General features: G+C 40.2%; 2 protein-coding genes across 3 annotated transcripts; one reads left to right on the top strand and one right to left on the bottom strand.

Annotated features, from left to right (window-relative positions):
• The first annotated feature begins 4,208 nt into the window (after window positions 1-4,208).
• On the top strand, window positions 4,209-13,836 carry LOC125005682 (NLR family CARD domain-containing protein 3-like). 2 transcript variants are annotated; one of them, XM_047581203.1, is made up of 14 exons: window positions 4,209-4,382; window positions 4,996-5,074; window positions 5,971-6,010; window positions 6,201-6,303; window positions 6,385-6,474; window positions 6,558-6,671; window positions 7,285-7,352; window positions 7,505-9,284; window positions 9,369-9,542; window positions 9,743-9,916; window positions 10,285-10,458; window positions 11,872-12,045; window positions 12,399-12,445; window positions 12,593-13,836. In XM_047581203.1, exons 2-14 carry the CDS (start codon window positions 5,051-5,053, stop codon window positions 13,156-13,158), a joined length of 3,528 nt encoding a protein of 1,175 aa, XP_047437159.1. In that variant the 5' UTR covers window positions 4,209-4,382; window positions 4,996-5,050; the 3' UTR covers window positions 13,159-13,836. The 2 variants fall into 2 exon arrangements, with proteins under 2 accessions (XP_047437159.1, XP_047437160.1); XM_047581204.1 differs by lacking the exons at window positions 4,996-5,074; window positions 5,971-6,010; window positions 6,201-6,303; window positions 6,385-6,474; window positions 6,558-6,671 and having other exon boundaries at window positions 4,214-4,382.
• A 590-nt stretch (window positions 13,837-14,426) lies between these two features.
• Window positions 14,427-21,180, bottom strand: gcfc2 (GC-rich sequence DNA-binding factor 2). The gene is made up of 18 exons (XM_047581205.1): window positions 20,829-21,180; window positions 20,261-20,362; window positions 19,668-19,919; window positions 19,248-19,493; window positions 18,885-18,985; window positions 18,536-18,687; window positions 18,130-18,313; window positions 17,898-18,021; window positions 17,762-17,813; window positions 17,506-17,597; window positions 17,057-17,256; window positions 16,801-16,945; window positions 16,117-16,238; window positions 15,838-15,914; window positions 15,509-15,575; window positions 15,280-15,420; window positions 15,043-15,179; window positions 14,427-14,739 (listed from the first exon to the last, which is right to left on the bottom strand). The coding sequence occupies exons 1-18, from the start codon at window positions 21,127-21,129 to the stop codon at window positions 14,607-14,609; spliced, it is 2,628 nt and encodes an 875-aa protein (XP_047437161.1). The 5' UTR covers window positions 21,130-21,180; the 3' UTR covers window positions 14,427-14,606.
• Window positions 21,181-21,486: the final 306 nt, after the last annotated feature.

Below are 21,486 nucleotides of genomic sequence, written 5' to 3' on the forward strand. Positions count from 1 at the left end.
GTGCAGGATGTCACCGTGAAGCTTACAGAGAGCCCACCAGGTGAGAAAGGGGGACGTTTCCCACCACCCAAACAGCAAAAGCTGGACTTGGTATAAAACCAGTAAGTGGGGCAGAATTGAAGAAGTTGGTCCGGCAGTATGTTGTGGGGGAAATGCTTTTAAAGTTAAAACTGTTAAAATTCACATCCAATAAAGTGAGTTGGCAAAACTGGTTGTCATTTTTCTGTTAACAGGCAGGGGGTGTTGTCAGCAGCTGCTGAATGTAAGTGATAAAGTAACTTCTAATCTAACTTTGTTACTCTTAAAATCAAGTAATCAATAAAGTACCCAAGTTACTTGTGACAACTGAAACAGTCCGTTTTTGAGCTACACGAAACCAAAACCATCTGAGATATAGCAGAAACATTAGGAAGAACAGTCTGACTGTAAGATTAAAAAAAATATATATAGTGTTTTCTACTGTTTTTATATTTGCACTACTTTAGCAGGAGGTACCAGTCAAAGGTCTGTTATGTACAAACATAATGACAATAAGTGATTCTTGAATCTTGAACCTTGATTTTACATATAGTTTTATTGTTGTTGTTATTGTATGTTGTTATTGTTATATATATCTATGTGATGAAGCTACTGGATGGACACTATTTCACCTGACTGTCATTCCTATGGAAATAATATATATTCTACCGTCTCTGTTTTTTGCACATTTGTTCGTATGCTTGAAAGGAGTCTTCATTAATGTACATTGTCCCTGCTTAAATAAATAAATAAACAATAAACAAATAAAAAAAGTTGTTTTCAATAAATTGTCTGCTCAAAGTTGTGATCTCTTGCTCCCACTCCCCACTTCTTTTTGTATTTTGAAGTTCTACTTAGAACCGTCTCAATATCCAACAGTGCAAAATGCAAAATGCAATCCCATTTCCAAATTCTTCTTTTTGAGTGCAGCTAGTCAAGGACGGAGAACAGGTGGTGGGGTCGGTGGCAAAAGATGCAAATGAACAGGTTTCTCTCAGTCTTTAACTTTATGAAACTCACGTGATCATCCAGGAGCATGCGAAACATGCGTCCTGTAATGAATCCGTAATCTGTTCCTCTTCCCCTGTCATCTTCACTGTATATGTAGTTGCTCAGTGCGCCGTCAGTGTTAAAACTTAAATAATCTTTTAGTATGAGAGACCTTCTTTAAATTATCACAACTGCTTTTAGTGTTTCATGTCCTCTTTAATAAGCCTACGTGTCTAAGTCTACATCTGATAAATCCATACGATACTGACCAGTATCGTAACTTAAACAAAAAATACAATACAGACAGTTAGTGGGGATAAAGTATCGATATTTTCATTTGAGAATCGATTTTAGACCATAAGATCTGGTATCGGAGGTATCGATATTTCATTACTATTCACCATCACCCAGCGTCTTATGTATAGACGACCTTCGGGTGTCAACAGGTAGGTTGGTTTCACTCAGTTAGTCTCGTCACCGCTTGACTCTCTTCATCATTAAAGGTATTGTATATTGTATTTACGCTTAGTTTTGATTGTCTGAGCGAGCCGGCATTGGATTATTTTCATGACAAAAGTAAAAAAAATTACTTGACAGCTATGTTTACATTGAGCTTTAAGTTTGCCTGGAAGAAGGAGGTTGCAGCAGTTCCAGTATTTCCGGATTCAAACTCCAGTTAGCCACCTTTAAAGGTTCCTGAGTTTTTCGATCAGTGAACAAATTTACAAACTGTCCGGGTCTTTCGTGTCACCGTTTCACTTTCCCACATGTTTTAATCGTAGTTCACCTGGTTGAGCGGGAGCCTCACAATTTAATGATAATGCCACCCTCGCCTGCGGGACGCACCCTTGCTCCATTACTTAATGTCTCTGTCAGCGTATGTGATGTTATGAAACTGTATATTTGTATATGCCCATATGTGGGATGTTTGACTTGGATGAAAGACGAGAGTTCTCCACGGAAAAATATTGAGATCTACTTTCGGGCCCCATAAGGGCAGGTAAAGGGTTTCTCGTGCTCAGGAGATATTAGATTAGTACCAGATTAGTTTTACCTGGGACGTAATGTGATTCAGATATTACCCTGCGTCTGTTTCATGTGGTAGTCTATATTCGCATGATGATTCCCTAGTGCTTCTCAATCTTTGTTGGTCATTCCCCACTTTAAACAAGGGTGGATTTTAAAGCCCCATCTGACGCAATCGCAGTTTAGTATACATATAGAGTAGTATTTTGTCCCAGTTGTTGGAGGAAAACATTAGCAGTTTCTCATTTTAGGTACGTGGTCTTTTTGCAAAACAAAACTGCATGACTTTGGTCACCTGAACATCAAAGACAAAAACACCTAGAAGACCAGAGATTCAGAATCAGAACCAGAAAAAAATATTTATCCATGAGGGTCTATTGGGAAATTGGTGATAAAATGTGGAATGGTATTCCTTAACTTTCAGTCATACGTTGGAGTTCAGGGTGGTCAAAATGCATTTGATCCTAGTGAAAGAAATGCATTATTTTCTGCAGTCAGCAGCAGCCTGAGCTCTGTAAAAAACCACACACTCCAGCAGGTAACACTGTTAACATGTTACATAACAAGTTTCAGTAAGAGAGATCAAGTAGGTCAAGTTCAAATCAGGATGGTCACATTTGTCTCTAGTGAAGAAATGGCATCACTGTCTGCGGTTTTAAATTTCAGTTTAAACAGTTTTAAATTTATGCAAAATGGCAACACAAAACAACAAAGCAAATCCATTTATCAAGGCCGGTGATCAGGTGAATTTTCATAATACTCAGTGTTGAGCTGGGAGCTGCATTTTGTTTTTACCGAAGCCACAGCTGAGAAACCCACCTCACGGAGATGAAATGTGGCAAAAGGTTGGAGAATGCAGACCACGGCAATTCAAGTCAATGTGTGTGTTTCCACCAGGCGTGCTGTTCTATTTTTCCCCACTTTACGCTTGGAAACCGCGCAAGTCGTTCAAGCAGGAAGTCCATTGTTAGAAAACAGTAGATCCGGGGTTATTGTCAAGAAAGAAGACACATTAAATTGAATATTTCAGAATGAATCAGTGCCAATCAATGGGAATGGTTTCAGCTCTGCTCTCTGCGTTTTCTTTACAGAGAAACTCAAAGATATCTGGGACCAGATGAGGATGTTGGCAGCATCTGCCTAAAGTCTAAAGTGGACAAGGAGCAACAATTCAAATGTTGAAGAGCTTTTCATAATTTCATTCAGTTTCATAAATGTCTCACATTCCTCTTTTGATCTCAAACCCAAATGTTTTCATCATACAGCCAAAACAGATGAATTGGATTCACTGTCAAAACTGATATATGATGAACAAGATTGTAAGCAGAGAAATTAAAAAGTTTCTGGAAAACTTGTATAATGCAAGTCATTAGACTGAGTGTGCAACTTACACTGAACAAATGTTTTTTAAACGTTTAAATGTTGGAATTTCTTATAATTTTTTATAATACATTTTTGCTTTTATGTTTTAGAATTTTCACAGAAGTTGCTGAAATAAAACAAGAACAACAAATAAAAACGTAAGTTGTGTGAGCCTTGGAAATGAAAGTGTAACTTTATTCAATATCAATAAAAATAAAATAAAAAAGTGATCTTATCCTTAAAGAAAGCCATAAAATCACATTAAGGGGATTCATCTAGTTTTCAAACAATCCCATTGTGAGTGAGAGTTATTAGATATGACACTGGGTCTCAAAATGCTAGCTACGCAGCCATAAAAACAGTTGCATTTAGTTTTGACGGGAATGAGCTGATTGAAACAACAGGTTGAACAGGTTTCCTTCATTCAGCACTCTGTGTGTTAGTTGTGTGAGTAAACAACATGAGAAGACATAATCTGTGCAGTCTCTTAGCTGGATGTTGTGTTTGTGTAAAGGTGTGCGCTCTACCATGAATCAGTGGGACTACAGAGAGGAGGGAGAACCTCCCACTAAAAGTGCTCTGTGTGGGGACCATGAGAGCCAGATGAAACATTTGAGGTAAGAAAACTGTCTGTAACCATCCGTTAGACCTTCTCCATGTCCGTCAAAGCTCAGTACTCAAATCTGTGTGTGTTAAAGCCTCGAGCAGCAACACACGCCACTGTCTGGTGGACCTGAACCCAGCTGTTTGAATCCTCCTGTTCTTCCTGGACAAGTGACCGATGGAAGGCAAGAATTTAATCTGACATTGTTCTTTGTATTAAAATCAGTTTGGATCCACATTGATTCCATATTTATCTGATTTTGTTTCAGTATCCAGCAGCAGAGACCAGATTCTCTTGTATCCAGCTGTCTGTCCTTAAAGAGTGATAACTCAATATCATTTGTCATTGACTTTCAAGGACAAAATCCATCTGCTGATACGATGTAAGCTGTAACAGTCTGATACTTTTAATTCTTTCACACAGGCCACACAAACATAATGGGTCAAATGAAAGACTACTGCATTAATTATCATAGGCATATAAATTGTAACTGTGTTTGATGTCAAAAACATGAGTGAGTCTAGGGAAAGCGGTTAGTTGTCCTTTGTTTCTGAATGTCCTTTAGTCCGTTAACTGGGTTGCTCCTGGTAATGGTGTGACTCTTGACCTTGTGTAGTGAGTGCATAATGGTGGTCATTAAAATCCTCCTCTGCTGAAATTACAACTTTGACAAGCAGGGTGGATGCACAAGTACAAACTTGGCCTTGGGAAAAATTTGGTGAGACCATTTAATAAGATCTTCAGATGGCTTGGTTATTTCCATTGGTGATCAGTTTCCACCGATCTCTGTTTGATTTATTATACATTCTCTTGTTAGAGACATTTCTTATTTTTATTGTGTTGTGACTGGACCTCAGCTCTTTGATTTGTTCCCTCGGTAATAATAATAAAACCTTGCAAGTTGTTGAGATAATCAGTTATATTTTAGGGAGAGTTCACATCCAAATATCAGATGGTCCTTTACTTTGGGAGCTAATTTTTTGATTCCTCCACAGATTTGACCTGGAAAGCTCAGATGATCTATGTGGTCAGTTCTTGGAGCAGGATCAGATGCAGCATGACTCCCTATTTCTGGTCTGTATATTTAAGCAAATACTTTTATGTCTACATTGTCTACAAATCCTTTTCAGTCATCTTCATGTATTTGTAGACTAGTGGATTATCAGTCTGTCGAACATGGACATGTTGTGTTCAGTTTCTCCATGATTTTAATCAGTTTCACTCATGAAAAGTAGTATACATATAGAGTAGTATTTTGTCCCAGTTGTTGGAGGAAAACATTAGCAGTTTCTCATTTTAGGTACGTGGTCTTTTTGCAAAACAAAACTGCATGACTTTGGTCACCTGAACATCAAAGACAAAAACACCTAGAAGATCAGAATTCAGAATCAGAAAAGAAAAAATATATTTATCCTGAGGGTCTATTGGGAAATTGGTGATAAAATGTGGAATGGTATTCCTTAACTTTCAGTCATACGTTGGAGTTCGGGGTGGTCAAAATGCATTTGATCCTAGTGAAAGAATTGCATTATTTTGTGCAGTCAGCAGCAGCCTGAGCTCTGTAATAACACACACACTCCAGCGGGTTAGACTGTTAGCAGTTAACATACCAAGTTTCAGTAACAAGAGATCAAGTAGGTCAAGTTCAAATCAGGATGGTCATATTTGTCTCTAGTGAAAGAAATGGCATCATTGTCTGCAGTCAGCAGTTTGAACTTTAAAAAAAATAAATACAAAAATACAAAAATAAAAATAAAAAGAAGAAAGAAAAATACATACTCCAGCAGTTACCTTGTGGATAATTACCTCATTGATCTAGGGACAAGATCATTGTGAATCTACACTCACTGTATATTTTAGATTACAGATTATTAGCAATGTATTGATCAATCAATAGTAAATTTAAAAGTGTGTGTGTGTGTGTGTGTGTGTGTATAATTACTCTTCATAACATGTTGAATTCATAACAGGAAGATGACAATACAGAGCAGAGGAGGAGCAGAAATGACAGTAAGCATTTCTGTAAAGTTTTGACCAAATGGAAAAATAACCAAAATGTATTCAAATAGGCATACGTTTATTATTTCCTTCATTAGGTTTCCTTCATTCAGCACTCTCTGTGTTAGTTGTGTGACTAAACAAAATAAGAGACAGACATAATCTGTGCAGTCTCTTAGCTGGATGTTGTGTTTGTGTAAAGGTGTGCGCTCTACCATGAATCAGTGGGACTACAGAGAGGAGGGAGAACCTCCCACTAAAAGTGCTCTGTGTGGGGACCATGAGAGCCAGATGAAACATCTGAGGTAAGAAAACTGTCTGTAACCATCCGTTAGACCTTCTCCATGTCCGTCAAAGCTCAGTACTCAAATCTGTGTCTGTTAAAGCCTCGAGCAGCAACACACGCCACTGTCTGGTGGACCTGAACACAGCTGTTTGAATCCTTCTGTTCTTCCTGGACAAGTGGCTGATGGAAGGCAAGAATTTAATCTGACATTGTTCTTTGTATTAAAATCAGTTTTGATCCACATTGTTGCATATTTATCTGATTTTGTTTCAGTATCCAGCAGCAGAGACCAGATTCTCCTGTATCCAGCTGTCTGTCCTTAAGGAGTGATGACTCAATATCATTTGTCATTGACTTTCAAGGACAAAATCCATCTGCTGATACGATGTAAGCTGTAACAGTCTGATACTTTTAATTCTTTCACACAGGCCACACAAACATAATGGGTCAAATGAAAGACTACTGCATTAATTATCATAGGCATATAAATTGTAACTGCGTTTGATGTCAAAAACATGAGTGAGTCTAGGGAAAGCGGTTAGTTGTCCTTTGTTTCTGAATGTCCTTTAGTCCATTAACTGGGTTGCTCCTGGTAATGGTGTGACTCTTGACCTTGTGTAGTGAGTGCATAATGGTGGTCATTAAAATCCTCCTCTGCTGAAATTACAACTTTGACAAGCAGGGTGGATGCACAAGTACAAACTTGGCCTTGGGAAAAATTTGGTGAGACCATTTAGTAAGATCTTCAGATGGCTTGGTTATTTCCATTGGTGATCAGTTTCCACCGATCTCTGTTTGATTTATTATACGTTCTCTTGTTAGAGCCATTTCTTATTTTTATTGTGTTGTGACTGGACCTCAGCTCTTTGTTTTGTTCCCTCGGTAATAATAATAAAACCTTGCAAGTTGTTGAGATAATCAGTTTTATTTTAGGGAGAGTTCACATCCAAATATCAGATGGTCCTTTACTTTGAGAGCTAATTTTCTGATTCCTCCACAGTTTTGACCTGGAAAGCTCAGATGATCTATGTGGTCAGTGCTTGGAGCAGGATAAAATGCAGCACGACGGTAAGCATTTCTGTAAAGTTATGACCAAATGGATTAATAGGATATTTGCTAATGTCTCAAGAGATAACCAAAATGTATTCAAATAGGCATACGTTTATTATGTATTATATAATTCACTGATCCTTTGTGTTCATTCCAATCGCCTTGCACAGTTTGTCAACAAAAACTTAAATCCAACCTGAAGAAGAAGTTCCAGTCAGTGTTTGAAGGAACTGCTAAAGCAGGAAACCGAACCCTTCTAAATCAGATCTACACAGAGCTGTACATCACAGAGGGGGAAACTTTAGAGGTCAATGAACACGAGTTCCGACAGATTGAAACTGCATCCAGGAAACTTGTCATATCAGAGAGATCAATAAGATGCCACGACATCTTTAAAAGCTCACCTGGGAAAAATGAGCCCCTCAGATTAGTGTTAACAAAGGGAGTGGCTGGCATTGGGAAAACAGTCTTAACGCAGAAATTCACTCTGGACTGGGCTGAGGACATAGCCAACCAGGATACCCAGTTCACATTTCCATTCACTTTCAGAGAACTGAATGAGCTGAAAGAGAGGAAGTACAGCTTGGTGGAACTTGTTCATCTCTTCTTTACTGAAACCAAAGAAGCAGGAATATACATTTTTGACGAGTTTCAAGTTGTGTTCATCTTTGACGGTCTGGATGAGTGTCGACTTCCTCTGGACTTCCTGAACAATGAGATCCTGACGGATATAACAGAGCCCACTTCAGTGGATGTGATACTGACAAACATTATCAGAGGGAAATTACTTCCCTCTGCTCGCCTCTGGATAACCACACGGCCTGCAGCAGCGAGTCAGATCCCCTCTCAGTTTGTCAGCAGGGTAACTGAGGTTAAGGGGTTCTCTGACACGCAGAAAGAGGAGTACTTCAGGAAGAGGTTCAGAAATGAGAAGCAGGCGAGCAGAATGATCTCCCACATCAAGACATCACGAAGCCTCCACATCATGTGCCACATCCCAGTGTTCTGCTGGATCACTGCTACAGTTCTGGAGGAGGCGTTGAAAAGCAGAGAGGAAGGAGAGCTGCCCAAAACCCTCACTGAGATGTACATCCAGTTCTTGGTGGTTCAGTCCAAGCTGAAGAAGGTCAAGTATGATGGAGGAACTGAGACAGATCCACTCTGGAGTCCAAAGACCAGGGAGACGATTGACTCTCTTGGAAAACTGGCTTTCGAGCAGTTGCAGAGAGGAAACTTGATCTTCTATGAATCAGATCTGACTGAGTGTGGCATTGATGTCAGAGCAGCCTCATTGTACTCAGGTGTGTTCACACAGATCTTTAAAGAGGAGAGAGGACTGTATCAAGGCACTGTCTTCAGCTTTGTCCATCTGAGTGTTCAGGAGTTTCTGGCTGCTCTGCATGTCCATGCAACATTCATCACCTCTGGTGTTAATCTGTTAGAAGAAAAAACTTATTGGAGGCCTGGCATATTTAAAAGCAAACAACATCTGAACCATCTCCACCAGAGTGCTGTGAACAAGGCCTTACAGAGTTCAAATGGACACTTGGATTTGTTCCTCCGCTTCCTCTTGGGTCTTTCCGTGCAGACCAGTCAGACTCTTCTGCAAGGTCTTCTCAAACAGACTAGGAAAGGCTCAGAGACCAGGGGTGAAATAATCCAGTACATCAAGGAGAAGATCAGCGAGAATCAGTCGACAGAGAGAAGCATCAGTCTTTTCCACTGTCTGATTGAACTAAAGGATCAATCTCTAGTGGAGGAGATCCAACAATACCTGGGTTCAGGAAGACTCTCTACAGATAAACTGTCTCCTGCTCAGTGGACAGCTCTGGTCTTCATCTTACTGTCATCAGACAAAGATATGGATGTGTTTGACCTGAGTAAATACACAACCTCAGAAGAGGCTCTTCTGAGGTTGTTGCCAGTAGTTAAATCATCCAACAAAGCACTGTAAGTACACAGACATGTGGATGTATTGTTATGCATTTTTATCTTTCATATTAAGCTAATTTTCGTCTTCAACATTTTCTCTAGACTGAATTTCTGCACCCTCTCAGAAAAAGGTCTTGAAGCTTTGTCCTCAGTTCTTGGCTCCCCGTCCTCTTATCTGAGAGAGCTGGACTTGAGTAACAACAACTTACAGGACTCAGGAGTGAAGCTCCTGGCATCTGGACTGGTAACTCCATGCTGTAAACTGGAAAATCTCAGGTTAGATCACTATAAATATACATTTTTATCAAATTCATGTTTTCCAGCAGCAGTATGTGCCATTTCTTAAGTTATTAATTTCATCCATTAGAAACAGGTAACATGATTTTAATACTAACCAAGATTGTTAAGGTTGTCTACTTAGATGTGATTGAATACAAATGGTAATTGTCCTCCCATTCATTTTAAATTTACTTTAGGTTGAGTGGCTGTTTCCTCTCAGAGAGAAACTTTAATGCTCTGCCATCAGTTCTCGGCTCCCCGTCCTCTTGTCTGAGAGAGCTGGACTTGAGTAACAACAACTTACAGGATTCAGGAGTGAAGCTGCTGGCATCTGGACTGGTAACTCCAGGCTGTAAACTGGAAAATCTCAGGTTAGATCACTATAGATTTAGACATTGGGGGAAGGAAGGAAAATCCTGACATGTGGGTTAAATTCAGGCTCTCCACCAACATCATTCCTTCAACATTATTTAGTTGATAAAAAAACGTTGTTACTGTTATTGTTTACTGGAAAATCCCTTTTTATTTTCAACAATGTACAATTGCCAATGCCATTTATTGTACATAAACATGATTTATTTGTGTAATGCTTACAATTCTGTTTTTTGAAATGATCTCTTTGGTGTAGTTTAAACAAACTCTTTTGTGTGTGCATTTGAGAGTCTCAGTTTCAAAGTATATTGCTGCCATAAGCTTTATTTCGAAGTTTTTTTTTTCTCTTCCATCGTCGCCTCTTCAGGCTGTCGAGTTGTAACCTCTCAGAGAGAAGTCTTGAAGCTCTGTCCCCAGCTCTCAGTTCCCCGTCCTCGAGTCTGAGAGAGCTGGACCTAAGCAACAACGACCTGCAGGACTCAGGAGTAAACCGTCTGTCTGATGGATTAAAAAGTCCACACTGTATCCTGGAAACTCTCAGGTCAGAAATGATTCACCTAATGAGCATTTAAATCCATTTAAACGAATGAATGATGATTATAATTTTTCAGTAGTATTCGTTATTTAGTTTATGATGTTTTTATTTCACACTGATTTAATAAACACTACCACCAGTCTGGGATAAGATTGCAAAGAGTTTTTAACACTGAAAATGTCAATTTACAGTGGTGTGAAAAAGTATTTTTCTTACTTATTATTTTGCATGTTTGTCACACACAATGTTTCAGATCATCAAACTAATTTAAACATTAGTCAAAAATAACACAAGTAAACACAAAATACAGTTTTTAAATGAAGGTTTTCATAAGGGAAAACTAAATCCAAACCTACAAAAGCGATTGCCCCCTTATAACTGGTTGGTCCACCCTTAGCAGCACCAACTACAATCACGTGTTTGCGATAATTTTCAGTGAGTCTCTTACAACACTCTGGAGGACTTTTGTTCCACTCATCTTTGCAGAATTGTTGTAATTCAGCCACATTGGAGGGATTTCCAGCATGAACCAACTTTTTATGCTCATGCCAACAGCATCTCAACAAGATCCAGGTCAGGACATTGACTAGGTCACTCCAAAGTCTTCATTTAGTTTTTCTTCAGCCATTCAGAGGTGGACTAGCTGGTGTGTTTTAGATCTTTGTCCTGCTGCAGAATCACTTCAGCTTGAGGACATGAACAGATGCTCAGACTTTCTCCTTCAGGATTGTTTGGTGAACAGCAGAATTCATGGTTCCATTTATCACAGTAAGTCTTCCAGGTCCTGAAGCAGCAAATCAGCCCCAGACCATCACATGATGATGTTCTTTTTCTGAAATGTGGTGTTACTTCTACACTTGTTCTAATGGGACACACACCTTACACTGAGATGAGCCTTGCATCCTGGCAACAGGATGTTGTGAGTGGAGGCCTTTTGGGTCCTATAGGTTGAGGGGAGGGGCCTCTGTGGTTCAGGCTTGTTCCAGTTCATCCCACAGACACTTGATCAGTTTAGCATCTAGTGAATTTAGAGGTCAGGTCAGGCTGCATTCTGCTGGGGTATGTTATTTATTTCTCCTATGGTTTTAATGTTGTGGATCATTGGTGTGTGCTTCAGATCATGAGCCATTCTAAGAGTTTTCCATACTTATTTCTTATTAAGTTATTGCTTGTTATAGGTTGATCTGGATTTCATCCCTGCAAAGACGTCCTTTTTAGAAGTCATGTGGTATGATGTTCATGAAAGCTTTGTACTTTTTATGGATCCTGAGATCGCCCACGACTGTTCTGTTGAACTCACCACTGTGTTCTTCTATTTCTCTGAATATAAAAAAAGCAGTACCAGACACACTGTATACCAGACAACTTGTCCAGTCCTGCAGTCGCCTAAGATTATGTGTGTGGTTTACATGTCCACAGGTTGTCCGGTTGTCTGATCACAGAGGAAGGCTGTGGTTTTCTGGCCTCTGCTCTGAGCTCCAACCCCTCCCACCTGAGAGAGCTGGACCTGAGGTACAACCATCCAGGTGAAGCAGGAGTGAAGATGCTGTCGTATGCAGTGGAGGACCCAGACTGGTTAAAGGCTGGTCTCAAGTATGTAAAGGCTTGGCTGCTGCGGCCACACACGATGTTTGAGAGAGGAGAAAAATTAAATGAGAATAAAGAGTGGGAGCCATCAATTTATAAAAAGATGCTTTCCTGAAACGAGAAGAAAATTAATTTTCCTTGGCTTTTGTAATAAAAAGTACAAAACATATTGAGAGTGAAAAATAACAGACTGTGTGCACGTGTGTGTATGTATGTTTGGTGAATGACTACGTCTGTCATCATCCATTATGTCACAAGTGCCCCATTTTGACTTGGCATTGTATTTCTAAGCATTTATGCTTACAGCAATATAATTGGTGAAAGACACTAGGTTGACCTGCTTCTTCTCTTTCTTTCAGAGTGGAGCCTGGTGGAGATCAGTGGTTGAGACCAGGTCTAAGGAAGTGTAAGCATCTTTAATTTGATTCATAGAAACTGAGCAGCACACATTAAAATCCTACTGAGAATGATACTGAAGATGATCACTGATGTCATAAATCATGAAATTCTGTTAAATGACTGCAGCTTTATTGTGTCTTCATCTCTACATCAGATTACTTGGAACTCGAAATTGACGCAAACACAGTGAACAGGAACGTCCAGCTGTCTGACAACGATAGGAATGCGACCTACGTGGAGGAGGATCAGTCACATCCTGATCACTCAGACAGATTTGACCGGTGTCATCAGCTGCTGTGTAGAAATGGTCTGACTGGTCGCTGTTACTGGGAGGTAGAGTGGAACGGTGGGGTTCACATTTCAGTGAGCTACAGGAGAATCAGCAGGAAAGGAGACACGAATGATTGCTGGTTTGGAGGGAACGATCATTCCTGGACCCTGTTCTGCTCCGACGGAGGTTACTCTGTCTGGCATAATAAAAGAGGAACCTCCATCCCTTCCTCCTCCTGCTCCTCCTCATCCTCCTCCGTCTACAACAGAGTGGCAGTGTATGTTGACCATCCTGCTGGGACATTGTCCTTCTACAGAGTCTCCCCTGACACACTGATCCACCTCCACACCTTCAACACAGCATTCACTGAACCTCTTTATCCTGGGTTTGGGTTCTGGTCATGGTCTCTCATGTCACCTGGTTTCTCAGTGCGTCTGTGTTCTCTGTAGAGAGTCACCTCTCTTCATAGAGACTTTATCACTGATGATCACATAGCTGCTATTGTTTTGTACCAGCCTCGTCTCTCACTGGTGGCTTACCAGTCTGACGTAGACTGAAAGATCCATTGTCATAAAGTATTTAATTTTCACTCTTGGTTATTTTTAAAATGTTGTAGATATTGTTGGAGAGTGTAGATATTCAGAGTAAAGATTGCCCTGGGCCACAATTCAGACCTGTCGTTACCCAGCTCTGTTCAGCTGGTTGGGACCAAGGGGAGAATATTCTCTGATCCAATATTGTAGCTACAGGAACAAAACAGTGATGGTTTGGGTTTGTATAGGTCTTAGTATACTTATTATATTAAACATATTTATGTTACTGGCAATTGACTGATCATAATAACTATTACTACATGTATCTCATTATCTTCAGACATCATTGCTCATTTGAACAATGTCTGAAGGGAGCGACTTTTATGTCAACCGCACCATATAAGGAGGCAACTATTGCCAAGAGCAGTGGCTGTGATACTGTTTTAAAGATATTTATTCTTTGTGTGGAACTCCATACCACCTCTTGTGGTTTTTGTGTTCTTATTTCACACCTATCAGCTGTTCTTAAAAACCAAGTAAATGTTAATATTTCTGTCTACACGTTTAGCGTTTATTAAAACCTTCCTCCCATCAGCATTGCTGTGTAAGGGGATTTCTGCAACAACTGGTTCTCTGTCACTTTCATAATAAGTTTGACACAAGAATTGAGTGAAATGCTCCTTTGAAATGAAAGCCAATATGAAAATCTACAAATATCTGTTATCATTCTGGGCAGAAACCATTTGGCCAGGGAGTAGGAGAGTATGAATAATAAGTTAAGGAAATTGTGGGAAATCTTAAAATATACAGATGCAATATCTGTATTTTTTGCGTTTATTTTCTGTTTTTATAAGATGACGATAAAGGGGAGAGGAGTAGAAACAGACAGCAACCCACTAATAAAATGACTAACTGCAGCAGTATGTGGACTGCACTTTTCATATAAATTAAAATATTAGTGGTGAGAATAACACTGTTGCATCCTTGCAACAGGATAATTAGTGTAGGCCAGGGAAGGAAACCTAAATAAATGAACTCTCTCATATTCCTATTAGTTTAGTTTATCTGGCAGCAGTGTACTATACATCAACTGACTACACTCAGATGATATTGAGAAAGGAAAGTTATCAGTGTACAACCAACCCTAGATGTGATACACGGTAAATTCCAAACGAAACACAAAATATATTAACAAAATCCAAATATTTATTCATAAAAATACGGTCATCTGTATCATACAAGATAGCAAATTGCTCCTGACTAAGTATTGTGGGGAGATGAGACATTTTACCCGTACAGTTCAGTTAACCTACGCTCCGCGTCACATTGACAACTGAAACTTCAGCTGGACCCTTTCCACGTGATTAGACTGTCTCTTGGTTCAGCAGCTGGTGAGAGTAGATGAGGTCTTGGTAGTGGTATTTCTCTGCTATGGCCATGATTGAGTCGTGGCTCCGGATTCTACTGAGGACCTTCAGCATTTCAACGACAGCCGACCTGCAGCACAAAGGGATTAAAGGATTTCAGACATGTGGTTTGTTGTCATCTGCATATAAAATAATGAAGATAATCGCTTAATATAATAAAAGAATTTGCAGTCACATTTCACTACGTCTGGAACTTGGAAACATTTAGTTATAAAGTAAAATCTTTAATTTAAGGGGAAAATAACATTAAAATCAGTCTATTTGTTGTTAATAGGTGAAATGAATGACAGGAATCATTCAGACATATTTTTCCCCTATACCCTTTACACAGTAAAGGTGACCTCACAGCAATCTCAACATTGTGCTTTGTCACCTGGTGTTTGGATCTTGGGGAGGCTGCTGTTTACAGATGCTGTGAACTTTCTCAACTATATGGTTCCTGAAATTCTGGAGCTGAGGCAAACATGCGGTTTCTTCTTTGAACCATGAGAGTGGCAGACTATCTGCTATCTGAGAAGACAAAGAGAAAATATAGTGACGCTAAGAAAGACAGAAATCCCATCAGTATCAGTGTCTAACATAGAGATCACATCATGAGCCACTTAAATACCTTTTTGAGAACAGCATCGTTGTTCAGTGTCTGACTGCACAGGGTGATCAACAGGTATCTGTTCAGCAGTTTGTCCAACATCACTTCCTTCAACACAGGCTCAGGAAGCAGCAAATCCCACTTCCCCGTGTTACCTAGTAGCTATCACATAGAGAATATACTCCAAGTTAATGAATTTATATGAGAAAACTGAGACAACATGAAGCATGTGAGTGTTTTAAAGCAGTACTTTTACGGCTGTCCAGAACTGCCGATCCCTGAAGCGATGCTGAGGAGACGACCTGTCTTCTAGAAACCTGGACAGAAACAACATAAAGAACAGACAGTAAGCACCAAATAACACTATAAAATAATTTGACACTACTATGATTCAAAATATGAGGAGAGACTTTGAGTCAATACCATAAACTGGAAGAGGGCGAGAATAGATTGTAAATCAATGTGTTACACTATCCTAAACAGGGATGTCACTGGGGTAAGGCCCAAATGACTGTCTCACTGGTAGACATTTAATATTCCGTTAATATTTAAAGTTTGAGACATAGGCAACAAACTGACTTTTTGGGATACAGGGGGACGAAAACATCTTCATCTACACAGCTCCTGAGCCGGCGGACCACAGCCTCTGTGAATGCCTGCATGGGACACACACAGGAAATACAATATGGCCGACATGTATGGTACATAATATATCATCACACGTATTTCGTACGTTTTAACTGTTAGAGACCTTAGACATTCACTGACTGTAACTCAAACTTTAGAGCACAGTGTAAAATACTAGGATAGATGAACTGTAAACATCCTGTAAACTACAAGTGTAAGTGTTGGCTTTACCTTGACTGGTTTACTCTGCTCTCCTTCAAAGATGGAGTAGTCCTCCTTCAGTCTGTGACAGACATCGGACAGACAGAGGGACTGTTGCTGGGACATGGGATCCCACACCAGATCCACGTAGGCTGCTCAGACAAAAGGACAAACAAACTAAGACAGGCAGACAGAGAGAGGGAGGTTTCATCTGTTCACACATATGAGGTTGAAAATAGGCTTTTTGACATGTGTGGACAACTTCAAAGATGGGCGAGTAGTAAGAAAAATGTCTCAGTGGAAGTCTGATGTCACATGTGGAGAGGCTGCAAATTAGTGGAAGACTCGTTCGAAGACTCACTGAGTCTGTCCTGATTAATACCAAACACGTTTGATATTTAGGAATTGAGAATCTGTCTCCTCAACAATGTTCACATCCACACTGAATTCATTTTTTTCCTTTCTGCAAAGTATTTCTAACATTCAGCACCAGTTTTACTTAGACTTGTGTTCCATGTCAGATGTTGTGAGGTGGTCCATTGCTCCCCGACTGCTCCCTCTGATATGATCTTAACAATACCTTGCAGTGTATAGTGCACCAATATTTTAAACTCTTGTAGTGTATGTATGTTTGAGATTAGAAAGAATATCTCAGTTGGGATCTCAAAAAATCTTTTAAATCTGTGTGCAGTGGAGAGAGAGAGAGCAAATTACCAGTCATTTTGGGTAGGACGGTCTTTTGAATGACATTAGAGAGGGTCTCTCTGTCAGTGTGGTCCAGCTCCTCGTGGCCATGGCCATGGCAGAACGTCTCCACTGCTGTGAACCATGGGAGGTCTTCAAAGCCTCCATTCACGTCCTAAGAAACACATAAAGATGACTACCATTATCACACTATCCTGCATTGAGTAGTGTGAGCAGTGTATATATAAGTAGGCCTCTGTGTTCATGTATCCACCAGCTAAAGCACCTTTAAAGGGTTCCATGCCAGCAGCTGATGCCTTACGATGGGGTTCAGTAATTTGGGCAGACACAGAGAGATGTAGGCACTGTGGTAGGAGTCTGAGTAGAAGCTTCTCCACTCCTCAAAGCGAGACAGAATCTTTTTAACGTTGTAGAAGTCTTCTTGGACGTTAGAAAAAACTGCCTTGGACCTCAACAATATATCATCTGGAGTGGGAGCAGACGGGGAAGGAAAGAGAGTGAGACAAAGCAGCACCAGGGCCACACAAATACCCAGACATAAGGAGAGGTGTTGTTTCCTCCTACATGTACTAAAACTATATTTAACAGTATTTTAGAGCATTAAAAAGTGAAGAGAAGCGTAAAGAAGACAGTGGTAGTTCGTGCAAACTGTTACTGTATATTCTATGACATTTATAACATTTAGAGGGCAAAACAGATTTAATTCCATCTCACCTATTTTTTTCTGCAGCTCTTCCTCTTCTTCTGCTGAAGGCTGTGTGTCTTCAGGCATATCACAGTCTTCCTCACCTCCAGTGACACCCTCGCTGTAATACACATTGAAAAATATACAAATTCCTGCTTATGATTTGACTGGAGGCCCTTTAAAGATACCTATTTTTACTACCATGTAAACAATACATTTACTATAATACAAGAAAAAAATATCAACAAACAAAAGAAAGGTTTGAGTTATTTTTGTTCCACTCACCAGGGAGTTTCTGTTCCATTGGCTGAGCCTCCACTCTGCTCATCTGTGTTATCTACAAGTGACATGAAGTTAATGAACGTAGTACATCCAGTGACTATTTCCTGACACATGCTGGACCTTGACATGTTTTACTCACAGCTGAGCTGCTGCAGGCGCTCAGCCTGCTCCTTGACCGCCTCTCGTCTCTGAGCCAGCAGCGCCTCCGTGTGGTCGGACAGCAGAGTGTGCAGCTCCAGTTCCAACGCGTTGATCTCAACAACCTGTGGTCAACAAATTATTGTCAAATGATGTCATCTATTATCTTGCCTTTAATAAGCATTTCGACTTATTTGCGTTAAAAGAAAGATTAAAACGTTATACATCCTGACCTTCTCTTGTAGACACTCTACCAGGTTGTTGACATAGAGGGTCATGGTCCTATAAAACTTTAGCTGGTTTTCTGAGGAACTGTCCTCTATGGACTCCACGGAGGTTTTAGCGCTCTCAGAGTCACCCTCGATCCTCCTCAGCTCAGCCTGCCGTGCTCTGTGTACCTCCTTCAGTGAGTCGAGTCTAGGTAGAGAGAATTCAGGGAGAAATATAAAGTTTAAAATGAGGAAAACATAGATGACATAGATTGGCAACAAGTAACAAAGTAATGTTTAGTTGTTTTTGGTAATCTTTGGTACTGGAACAGAAAGTCAATTCAATATTTGTTGCAAAAATATCATCTCACTGATTGTTCAAATCATTGTGATGAAGCATTAAGAGCAAGTACAGCTTAAAGAAACCAACTTTTCAACGATTCTTCTCTTGACCATTGAGACAGTGACGGGAGGGAGAGTCTTTGGGATTCTGAGCCCCGTCGATCTCTTGTGTACTTTTCCTCTGTCTCGCCGGCTGCTACTGTTGCTGCTGTAGCTGCTGCACTCACTGCCCGATGGACTCTAAACAGAGAATAAGACCAAGGCAAACTGAATGGAGGCAAGTAGATACAGTACAAGGAGGATGAGAGCAACACGGAAAGCACAGAAACAATATAAATCACACCATGCAGAAAACATAAAGCATTTAGAAGGCGTTCTACAAAGAGTGATAAACCAAGTCATAAACCAAAAGCAAAACGTGTAATGGACGTTCATACCTGTTCCCCCGGTCGCCTCTTAACTCCCTTCCCAATTTGTGTCTCCTCCCAAAGCTCCTGCTCCTCCTCATCACTTCCTGAGAGACTGCCCTCACTTCCTCCTACGTTAAACGACCACACACAAAACAGAACATGTCACATTCCCAGTTTCATTCAAGCAAATACAACAACTCAGCCTGTGAGGTAATTTTTAACCTCTTTGCGTACATCTTTCCTCTTTCATTTCATCCTATGTGGCTTTAATGTCTGACACTATCAGCTTGTTCAAAACATGTGACATCTATTCTTCACACCTCCATTACTGGGGCTCTCTCTTTCTACAGTCCTTTACCCGTCACCCTCCCACCTTCCTCCCTCTCATACCAAGCTTCTCTGCAATCCTTTCCCTGATGCTCTTCATTCGTGGGGCGAACTCAATTCTTCTCTCATGATCATCTGGCTCATCGTCATCATCCTCAACTTGGTCATCGTCCTCCTCCCTGCTGTAGTGATCTGGGGTGCTGCCAGCTGAGCTCTGGGCATCTCTACTCAGTGGAATGAACTCTTTCCGGGTTCGATTGGCACGACGTTGTCGTCTGGCCGCCTCAATCTCTCGGGCATTAGGGATACCTAATAGAGGCAAAAACAGACAAACATATAAATGCACAAACATGAATGTATAAGCACACGGTCAACGGAAATAAGGTATTTTCCGACATTTAAACACAACAAAAAAAGAAAAAAACTGCATAACCACAAAAATCCTCTTTGGCACAAACATTATAAATGCACATAAACACATACATGGATTAGGAGCAGAGCTGCTGGAGTCTGAGGCTGAGCTCACTGAGGGAGACATGGCACCATCTCCATCACTGTCATCGTCATCATCGTTACCAACACCATCATCATCTTCGTTGTTGCCGTCATCATCATCATCATCATCATCATCATCATGGCCATCATCATCATCATTCTCCTGCAGAGAATTAGGCGAAGCTTGAATGTCGTAATCTTGCTTGGTAGAATTAGATGATGGGACGTGGCCACCTGCGGCTGAAAAAAAGTAGAGGAAGTAGAGAAATAGGTCACGGTAAATCTGTTGGCTTTAAGAAAAACAAACAAACAACAAAAAAAACAAATACATTTCTTTGTGCTATACAGAATCTTCTTCTTAGATAATGCCGGAGTTATTTTCAACCCAACCATGAATCCATAAAGTGAAATTACACCAAAACCAATCATATATGTTTTAACATACTTTGCTAAGTTTATTACTGCAGAGTTGTATTATTCTCTATTAGCTTGACTTGAGTTACACTTCCAGGACTCAGAACTCATTGTGCAACTGGTTTTACTCCTGTGGATGTAGATTTATGTTCTGGTCATGAACATACCTGTGCTATGGGTGGTCTTGGCAGGTGGAGGCTCCTTCTTCCTAACTTGGAACAGCACGGCTTTGTCAGAAGACTTCTTCAATTTAAATGTTGATTCTTCAGCTATGAAAATAAGAAAAAACAAGCGATACACGCAATTATATATTGATTCTCGATTACAAAACGCCACACTCTGTGTTTTCCTGATGTATCCTTGAATCAACAGCCACTTGCCAAAATATTAGGTCTACTAGTGAAAACTAAGGCATTGTAATATAACAGTCGTGCTCTAAATGTTAGTTTCAGTTTAGTTTAGTTTGAAACAGAGTAAGAAAGGTTTGACACATTTGGTAAGGTGGCAATTCTGGGGGATGAGGTGTTGTTGTCAAAACAGCAGAAACGTGTATCAATACAACACAACAGTTCAATAAACCACCGCCTTCAAAATGAAAACACGTTTGAATCAACGTATAGCTCTTATTCCAGTTATTTTAAGTAAAAACTGAATACAACAAACTTCATGTAGATAAGATTGAGTGCAGGACTGTGATATTACACAGGCTTTGATGTAACGAGTAACCGTAATCACCTTCTTTATCGTCAGAGAAACTGAGAATAGTATTTGTTTTCTTCTCTTTCTTCCTCTCCTGTCTTTCTTCTGCCTCCCCGTCTTCTCCATCGCTGCTGTCCGACTTCGGAGGCGTCGCTTCCCGCTTGGAGCTGCAGGAGATCCCGCGGGCCTGCGTCACTTTAAAAGGTTTATTTACAACTGCGGCTGGAGCTTTCTCATCCTCGTCTCCTCCTCCTCCACTGTTCTTCTTCTGTTCTTCCTCGTCGCTCGAGCTGTCTTTCCTCTGCCGAAAGTTTCGCCTTGGTTTCTTGTTGAACATTTCGCTCCACGAACGACGGACGTAACACCTGATTTGTAAACTAGACGTAAACCGCGGTGCCTCACGACAGAAATCGCCTAAAAACGTCGTAAAGCTGCCGCAATGCATCATGGAGAATGTAGGGCTCGTGCACCACAGACGTGCACGGGCTGAGCAATTGGCATTAAAAAAGATAATTTGTCCGGTGTTCACACAAACTCACAATCCGTCAATAAATACATAATATTTAAATGCTAGAGAATTACTTTGATACTTTATATTTTATAATCTCAATGGCTATTCCTTTAGAATTGACAGAAACAGAAACAAGCAAACCCGTAAAATGTAAAATATGTTTTATGTGATTTGAAATATACA

This window comes from Mugil cephalus, chromosome 3, assembly GCF_022458985.1.
Source record: "Mugil cephalus isolate CIBA_MC_2020 chromosome 3, CIBA_Mcephalus_1.1, whole genome shotgun sequence".
NCBI classification, from domain to species: domain Eukaryota; kingdom Metazoa; phylum Chordata; class Actinopteri; order Mugiliformes; family Mugilidae; genus Mugil; species Mugil cephalus.

Coding starts and splice junctions, on each gene's coding strand:
- LOC125005682 (XM_047581203.1), top strand. CDS start 5,051: ATGCAGCATGACTCCCTATTTCTG. Junction 5,075..5,970: donor AGCATGACTCCCTATTTCTG/GTCTGTATATTT, acceptor AATTCATAACAG/GAAGATGACAATACAGAGCA. Junction 6,475..6,557: donor GGACAAGTGGCTGATGGAAG/GCAAGAATTTAA, acceptor ATTTTGTTTCAG/TATCCAGCAGCAGAGACCAG.
- gcfc2 (XM_047581205.1), bottom strand. CDS start 21,129: ATGTTCAACAAGAAACCAAGGCGAAACTTTCGGCAGAGGAAAGACAGC. Junction 20,363..20,828: donor TTTCTCTGACGATAAAGAAG/GTGATTACGGTT, acceptor TTATTTTCATAG/CTGAAGAATCAACATTTAAA. Junction 15,180..15,279: donor ACGATGCTGTTCTCAAAAAG/GTATTTAAGTGG, acceptor TTGTCTTCTCAG/ATAGCAGATAGTCTGCCACT.